Raw genomic sequence first — 9,114 nt, 5'->3', positions numbered from 1 at the left:
TTGAATTTGAACCAGCATTATTAAGATTATCAAGATCTCCTTCTATGTACTGTTCGAAGTATAAACCATCTCAATTCCACCTATGATTGAAGTTAAGAAAAATGCAACATGCTAGTATGATCCAACCTTTTTTTTATGCTATATTAAGGTGATGTTCTTAATATGAGAAATATTTTTTTAGAACAATAAATAAATTCTCAACCACATTTTGAACCATTGAATGTCTCAAATTAAAGAGTCAGTGAGCTATCTATAGTGCTTATGTCTAGCACTATTCTCTCAAATGGTATCATACTCCATAACATGGTGCAAGAAAACCTTTACTATTTGCATAATTAGCATCAGCCTTATAGTATCTGGTTTCATAGTCTAAATAATCAAGATTTAATTACAAAATTTATATAAACTTAATTTGGAAAAAGACTTATATTAGGTTATATATCTTTTATAATGCGTAAATTAAGTGAAAAATAGTATAAAATTTACAATGTATAACCTTTATAAAAAATATAATTTGTCTAAAATATTATTATTATTATTATTATTATTATTATTATTATTATTATTATTATTATTATCATAACTACTTTAAATTGTTAAAAACATTTGCTGCGTTTACTTCTGAATGCGGCTGAAACGATGACAATTGCTTTCGATTGCGGCTAAAATAAACAATTGGAATTTGGAAGGAGGAAAAAAAAAAAATACAGATTTAAGCATTTTGCTTAATACCACAAATTCATCTCACTTTTCCAAGCTTTTGTAATCAGTCAAAACACAGAAAATTCCTTTTGTTTTAGGCTTGGATTCGTTACTAATATAATAATATGTAGAGATAATTTATTTAATAGATATGTATTAAAATAGCTAATTATGATATTAAAGATAATTCTTATAAATTCAAATTTAAAATTAAAAAAAGAGAGTAAACTTTAGTAAAAAAAATTCTCTTCAAAATAAATAAAATATTTTCCTTTAGTTTGTTAAAATCAAGCCATAATGAATTATAATTAATACAAAATCTGAAATTCAAGAAATAAATATATCAAGGACTGCCATGGCCCTATAGAGATGTTTTTCCACGTTTCTATTTTCCGGCTACTTGCGTTGAAAGTTACCCAGGTAGCCTTTTCTAATATAATGTACATTCTCTTGCTTCAAAATTACAAGTGTAAAGTATAAATATCACGCTTGCATGTCAAGAAAACGGCTCCAAATTCACATTTATAAAAGCAGAACAACCACGAGTTGTTCGTCATAAACCAATCCTACTTATTTATTTCTTAAATTTTATTCTTAAGAGCACCAATTGATTGAATTGCCAACTATGGCTCCCAAGTCTACTTCTTGCTATGCTCGTGTCTTTTCGATAACTTTATTCGTCATTTTCATGGCTAGTCATGGATCGAACGCCGCCACCGAAGCCCTACTCATAAAAGTTGATCAATCGGGGAAGGGAGACTTTAAGAAAATACAAGATGCCATTGATGCGGTGCCATCAAACAACAAACAAGTTGTACTCATATCGGTTAAGCCTGGAATCTACGGAGAAAAAATTACTGTGCCTACTGATAAACCTTTCATTACAATAAGCGGTTCTAACCCAAATGCAACTGTCATAACTTGGAATGACAGTGGGAATATTTTTGAATCACCTACTTTCTCAGTTTTGGCTTCTGATTTTGTTGCCCGATACCTTACTATCCAGGTATCATATTACCTTATATGTTGCTAATATTCAAAAGGTTGGGATTTCGATTTTCAGCCTTTGGGATCCCTTTGATTTAATTAACAAATCCTTTGTCTTAATGTTTATAGAATACGTATGGAGTTGGTGCCAAAGCAGTAGCATTGAGGGTATCTGGAGATAGGGTAGCTTTCTTCGGGTGCAGGATCTTATCGTACCAGGATACCTTGTTAGACGACACTGGAAGGCATTATTATAGCAATTGTTACATTGAAGGTGCTGTTGATTTCATTTGTGGGAATGCTGCTTCTCTTTTTGAGGTAAACACAATTGTAGCACGACATTAAGATGATTATTTTACAGTTTCGACTCTTACCTTTTCTGATATTCGAACTATTAATTTTTTTTTCTCAGAAATGTCATTTGCATTCACTATCAGAAGGAGATGCATCAATAACAGCCCAACACAGAGACTCACCGTCACAAAACACAGGATTCACTTTCTTGGGTTGCAAGATAACTGGAGTTAAGACTGCTTTACTAGGAAGGGCATGGGGTCCATATTCCAGGGTCATTTTTGCCTTCACCTATATGTCTAATGTGATTCTGCCACAAGGATGGGATGACTGGGGAGACTCATCCAAACAAAGGTAAACAAAAGATTACTCCCCCAAAAAAAATGACTCAAATAATTTTTGATTCTTTCTTAGTGATTGTAAAAGCAAAATTGTCAATTCCTTTGTTTTTGTTGATTCCACAGTTCGGTGTTCTATAGAGAATACAAATGTTATGGACCTGGTGCTAGTACAAAGAGAAGGGTTGAATGGGCAAAAGAGCTGACTATCGAAGAAGCAAAGCCTTTTTTGACGAAGAACATGATTGGGGGAAAGAGTTGGATCACATCAACTACAAATCGTTTCACGAAATTGTCTTCAAATGGCATTTCTAGAAATAACACTCGACATCATGCCTGATTAATAGCAGCCTTGCTAAAGTTTTGCATTATTTCCTTTTTTCTTTTTTAATTCGTTTCTCATGCACCAATTTGCAAGGAAGAAAATTAAACTAATGTTAATTGAAGCAGTGTTCTCTAGTATAATATTTTTTAATTAAATTTTATAACGACTCGATTTTCAATGGTACAAGAAAATACGATTTCAGAATATCATTTTCATAAATCGAGTCTGTAAATATTAAATATGAACATTTATGGAGAAAAATATAAAAATATATTTGAGATTGGTCTAGTAATTTCGTTTAATTAATAGCTAATTAAGGATCAGAGACTAAATTATAAAAGCCCAATCGCTATAAATTTTCCATTGATAAATGGCTTAGGGACTTAAATAACAATTAACCAAATGTCTAAAGTGGTAAATAGACTAATTTCTAATAAGGGTTAGTGCTTGATGATGACCCATTCCACTTAGACTTAAGTGTGATTAAGTTAAGTTTAACTAACTTAATTATAAATTAAACTAAAACTAATTAAAGTATATAAAGTAAAAATGGTGGAAGGTTGTCATTTTCCATAAGCCTTCACCGTCCACCATTGTTCAAAACAAAAAGAAAACCCTTCCAAGCATTCAAACATTTGATCAAGCAAATTGATATATAATTTAAGTCATTTTCTTGTAATTTATATAGATTTGAGGTCGCGGAAGCTTGATTTAGCTAGCCTGTGTACCAACTTGTAAAACTGTTAAAGTTTTGAAAGTTTTAATTGTTGATATCTAGAAGAATTAGGCTTAAAATTGATAGATTTTAAGCTTAGATTATGAAAATGACTAGATTGTAAAGTTAATTTAGCTTATTGTTAACTTTGTTACATTTGGGATTAAATTCAATAAAAGTAAAACCTATCATGAAATTATGTTATAAATTGAAAGGATAACGTCTCTGATGAAAGTATGTGAAATCGAATTTTAATTCAAAGCTAGAAAATTAAAGTTATGCTTATCTCAAGTTCAAAGATTAAATTGAATAAAATGTAAAATATGAAGAAATTTTGAAAAATGGAATTATATAAGATCATGCATATCACGACATATGTGAAAATGTTTTCCATTGACTGGTTATATAAAACAATTTTATAGATCAAAATTTGGGTCAAATTGGAGTTAATAAGGAAAAAACTAAATTTATTGATTAGTCTTTGGAGAATCAACCCGTTTTGGTGTTCGAATAGGTAAATCATATGGAATTTACTATCTCACTTAGTATTATATGCGTATACTTGTGTTTAATTTAATATATGAATGATCCTATAGAGTTGTAATGTTATGAATTTGGCACATTTGGCTAGTAATGGATTGAATGAAAATATTATGTGATGTTTGATTATTATGAAACAATATAGAGGTACAAATGTAAAAATACGAATGATTGTATTATATGGAACTAAAGAATGTTACCCTTTTTAAGGGTGTGATATGTAAATGTAAATGATTATAGGGTTGATATTGAAAAATGTGAAAATTGATGCCCATGTGAACTTAGTAAATGTCAGGATACAATTGGCATGCCAATAGGGTCTGGTGTGTGCTTGTACGAGATTTACTATAGATTTTAGTGAGATCCAACATTCCTTGCAAATTCTTGGTATCATGTGACATAGGTTTAGCTAGGACAAGTAACCTGATGTGTTGTGATATAAGTTTAGCCCGGATAGGTAACCTGATATATATACTTAGCTTGGACAAGCAACTGGTGTGATGTAGTTTACCCGTGTATCCGAGTCTGTTTACTTAGGTTCATCGAGTGAAATGGTATAATCGAAATTGGAAAGTGTGAGAATGTGATGAAATGGACTTAACACTCAAATTGAATTGTCATTGTTTAGATTGAATGGCAAACGAATCATATGTATTTGGTATAGTTCTAAAGATAGATAATGGAATATATAATTGAATTCATTTATGTGTATCTTTGGTTTCTTTGAACTATTTATGTTATCAAATATACATGGATACAAATACTCACCTTGTTGATGTTTTGACTACCATGTTTTAGCCAACATTATGCCAAGCTATGGTAATTTAAATACTTACGTAAAAGAAAAGCAAGCATAGTATTTTCCATTTGAACTTACTAAGCATTCTAAATGCTTACTCTATTTATTTCTTTTCCCTTCTAGATCATAGCCTTGTGGAACTCACCAAGCTGTATCATCATGAAGTTCACATTATCACTAAATCAATTGTAATATATTTATTTTGATATTGAGGTTGTGGTATGTATATAAGGATAAGGTGTTATCGAAAGTCATTTTCTTGATAGAATGGTAAGTTTGAATTTGTATTAATGGTTAAGTTGTATGTAAAGCTTAGGATATATACTAAGTGTTGTTATTTAGTTGATGTTTGCGCATGATATATAAATACTAAGATTTGTGTACTGAAAAAATGCTAAGTTTGGCATGCTAACCATGAAATGTAGCTTGATGTATGTTTTGGTAAATTGTAGGTCAAGTTCATTGGTTGCTTCATTACTATAATGCACAAGCGTGAGGTATTTGAATTTTAAATGAAGTTAGTTGTTGTAGTTAATTTAAATTCAAGCATTGATTATGTTTATATGGTAAATACTTCAGGTATTATGTTGTTGTTTGGTTTTAAATAAACATGAGCATGATTTAGTTTAGATTTGGCATGAATCTATGTTATTTAATGGTATGAAAATGTAGGAATTGAAAGTTTGGATTAGGTACCAAATGCGCTTTTAGCAAAAAATAGGGGCTTCGTCACGACCACAAACTTCCAAGTCCCAACATGATGATGGCAGTGAGTGACGTCGTGGCGTCAGTAAACATGATGTTGCAACGTGACTTATTGAGTTGGTGACGTCATGACGTGGAGATTGCAAAGTCGCGACATCGATCCCGAATTTTTAAAACTTTACAGTTTGGTCCTAATTCATGTACGATTTAATAAAAGAGCTTTTGTAAGCTCGTGGAGAACTTGAAAATAATTGTAATGCATATTTAGAACATGAATGATGCCTATTCGCATATATGATTGGTCAGATGTTGTAAAATTGTTTGAATTTGCTTCAGTAATGTTTGTAGCATCCTACAGCTCAGATCCGATGGTTGGGTCAGGCGAAGGGTGTTACAAATTTGTTGCTATGACATTTTTTAAATAAAAAAAAATACCTACTTGGTAGTCATGTATTTAAAAAATTTTAATTAACTTTAATTTAATAAAAAAAATTAAAAATGTTAATAGTTGGACTTGAATTTTGAAATCTGAAAAGTATATAGACTAAATTCCATGAAATAAAAATACAAGGACTAAGTTCCTTTTTTTTGAAAAGTACAGAAACTTGTGACACATTTTAATCTAGTTTTTGAAAAACTAAGAACAATATTGCAAGCAAAATTGAACAATGTCAGAAGTAGAGCTACGAACAATACAAACTATTTCAGCCACTAATGAACAACCAAAAAGAACAATGAAGAACACACCGATATATTTACACAGTTCAGTTTCCCTGCGTCTACGGGGCCCTGATATTCCACTCTATTAATACCTCGAATAACAAGTGATTACAAGCTCTAACCCTTATCAGATTAGAATCTCACTTTTGCACCTAAGGTCTAGACCATTCTTCTCTGAAATTTCCCCATGAAAACTTGGGAGAAAAATCAAGTAACACGCTTGATTTTACACTTAATCACTTTAAAGAATGTTCCTCAATCAAACAAAAATAAGTTCTCTCAGATCAATACAACACCTACACAAGTCTTCTCAATTTATAAGCAACCAAGACTTGCAAACATATTAGATCAATTACAATCAGTTTTCCCATCAAAATAGTAGGACAATAAGCTCTGAGAATATCTTCAATAAATTTAAGATATGTCTTCTAATTTTTGAGATATTTTACCATGTCACTGAATCGGTCCAAATTATAAATAAAATTCCTAAAATCGAATTGTACAAATAAATAAATAATAGCACTACATGTAAAATAAATATAACTAATTTTTAATTAATATAATAAAAATCTAATTCAATTGAGAATGATTTAAGATAATTAAAATAATTTATTTATTGAAGTGAATAATATTCTTTATTTAAATTGAATAGTTGTAATTAATTTAGTGAACTAATTATTTCTCAAATTTTAGCATTAAATTTAGGATTGAGACTCATTTAAGGTAATAAATTATTTATTGAAGGCAATAATATTCATTATCTAAAAGTGTATAATTGTAATCAAAATAGTAAAATAATTTCTTTTTAAATTAAAATATACATATAAAATATCAATGGGTTATTGTGTAAATTTTACACTATATTTTACTTTAATTAATATTTGTCATCGTAGAAGTCTATCTGGAAATATCCGAGACCACAGAGAGTCAGAGTTTTTCTCTGGTTGGCTTCTTAGCAAAGACTCCTCACCAATTTCGAGCGTGTAAGAAGAGGGATTGGGCACAGCACTTCGTGCGCTTTGTGTGGGTATAGGATTAAAGATTTGTCTCATGTTCTCCGAGATTGCTCCTTCGCAAAGGATGTGTGGACACTTGTTCTTCCAAAACAACTCAAACAAAGGTTCTTTTCTACCCCTCTTCCTAATTGGTTTTCACTTAACCTTTGTTTTCATGAAATATTGCAGGATAGTGGACTCTCTTGGCCATGTTTATTCGGATTAATTACGCGGCGCATATGGAAGAATAGAAGTCTTTTTATCTTCCAGAATATCACCTAGACAACATATGACGTGGTCAAAATCTCCAGTTGTTGGGCGCGGCAATACGAAGCAAGCATGGGAATCAATAAAAGGAGTACACACAGTTCTAATTCAGCAAATCTCTCAAATAATACGTGAGTTTTCTTATCCACGGACGGAGCTGTCACTAGAGACTCTAGATTTGCTGCTACAGGAGGCGTGGATAGAGATCATGAATAAAATTGGATAGTGGGATTCACTCGTTTTTTAGGAGTTTGTTCTCCATTTGAAGCTGAAGTCTGGGGCATTCTTGATGATATTCTTATTTTGCTTAATAAGGGATACAGGCGTATCTAGATCTTGAATGATAATCTTGAAGTCGTTGAAACCCTGTTAGACTTGGATTTGGAGGATTCCAGGATTTTAGTTCTCAGAAGGACTAAATGCATTATGAAGGAGGAAGGAGTGTGGGAGATTAAACATATTCCAAGGAATCGAAATTTGGTGGCGGATCGTCTTGCCAAACTTAGTCTAAATTGGAAATCAAGTTTTCAGATTTTTAACGAGGCTCCCAAGGATATAGTAAACCTATTACAAGATGATAAAGATAATGGTTGTCTTTTGTAATTGATTTTATTCAGTTTTTTCATCAAAAAAAAATATTTGTCATCGTAATTATGAACTAAAGGTAAATTTACTACTATACTTTAATTATAAATTAAATCTTGTCGTGTTACTTTTGTTTGATTGAATTTTGTTATTAATGTTTGATTTTTATCAAAATTCAGGTAAATTACCCCGTTAGTCACACCAAAATTAGGTCATTCCTATTTCGTTACCTCAAAAAAACTATTAATTTAGTCAATGTCGTTAAAGAAATTAACCAAATTAATCACTCAACTGTTAAATTTAATGAAATGCTCTCGTTTCCTTTTTTTTTTCTTTTTTTCTTTCTTTCTTATTTTTTTCACCTTCTCCCTTATAACCCAGAAACCCTAGCCGCTAACTCCTCTAAAGATGTTATTGCTTCCTTTGTCGAACCACTACGGTGAGTGTTGTCCTATCAATGAACAACGCTAATGGACTCTTCTTTCTCCCTATTTCCATGTTTTCCTTTTCCTTACCCATGGTTTCCGCTTCTCACTATCTCTATTGTGATCGTCCAACATCTTCTTTGGCGCTAGATTGTCGATCCAAAGCCACCAAAGTGAAGCCCAAAGCCTTCTCTTAAAATCTATAAGGTTACATTTCTCCAAAAAAAAAAAAAAACCTAACAATTGTGAGGCCACTCCCAAAACTTTAGAATTTTCGTGCTCTGATATCCTAATCCCCCTATCGGTATGGCTTGATTTTGAGATGGCTTTATACTTTTGAGCTTGCAAACAATGGTTCGACTGAAGTAATGATGACATCTTTAAGAGAGGTAGTGGCTAGGGTTTCTGTGTTAGAAGGGAGAAGATGAAGAAAAAGAGGGGAGATAGAAAAAAAAGAAGAGAAAAGTTAAAAATAAACTAAAAATAAATTTAATGGTGGAAGAGATGGATTTAATGATTGAGTGATCGATTTTATCAATTTCTTTAACGAGAGTGACCAAATTTACAATATATATATATATATATATATATATATATATATTTTGAAGTGATCAAATGAGGAACGACCTAAATTTAAAGCGGTTAACGGGGTGGTTTAACCTTAAAATTTGCTATTTAATTTTAACTAAAAATAATTTAAATAGAAAATTTAATAGA

At 31.2% G+C, this 9,114-nt stretch overlaps 1 protein-coding gene across 1 annotated transcript; it reads left to right on the top strand.

Moving 5' to 3' along the window:
• Positions 1-1,173: 1,173 nt before the first annotated feature.
• On the top strand, positions 1,174-2,661 carry LOC108476487 (putative pectinesterase 11). Its single transcript, XM_017778691.2, has 4 exons — positions 1,174-1,708; positions 1,819-2,007; positions 2,102-2,337; positions 2,448-2,661. Exons 1-4 carry the CDS (start codon positions 1,328-1,330, stop codon positions 2,659-2,661), a joined length of 1,020 nt encoding a protein of 339 aa, XP_017634180.1. The 5' UTR covers positions 1,174-1,327.
• Positions 2,662-9,114: the final 6,453 nt, after the last annotated feature.

Source organism: Gossypium arboreum, chromosome 7, assembly GCF_025698485.1.
Source record: "Gossypium arboreum isolate Shixiya-1 chromosome 7, ASM2569848v2, whole genome shotgun sequence".
In the NCBI taxonomy this organism is placed as follows: domain Eukaryota; kingdom Viridiplantae; phylum Streptophyta; class Magnoliopsida; order Malvales; family Malvaceae; genus Gossypium; species Gossypium arboreum.
The sequence above is the reverse complement of the archived record's forward strand: the minus strand, read 5'-3'. Positions and strand labels throughout refer to the sequence as shown.

Bases quoted from the DNA above. Each gene is read 5' to 3' on its own strand.
- LOC108476487 (XM_017778691.2), top strand. From the start codon at position 1,328: ATGGCTCCCAAGTCTACTTCTTGCTATGCTCGTGTCTTTTCGATAACT. The intron at 2,008-2,101 runs GTAAACACAATT...TTTTTTTCTCAG, and splicing joins ATGCTGCTTCTCTTTTTGAG to AAATGTCATTTGCATTCACT. The intron at 2,338-2,447 runs GTAAACAAAAGA...TTGATTCCACAG, and splicing joins GGAGACTCATCCAAACAAAG to TTCGGTGTTCTATAGAGAAT.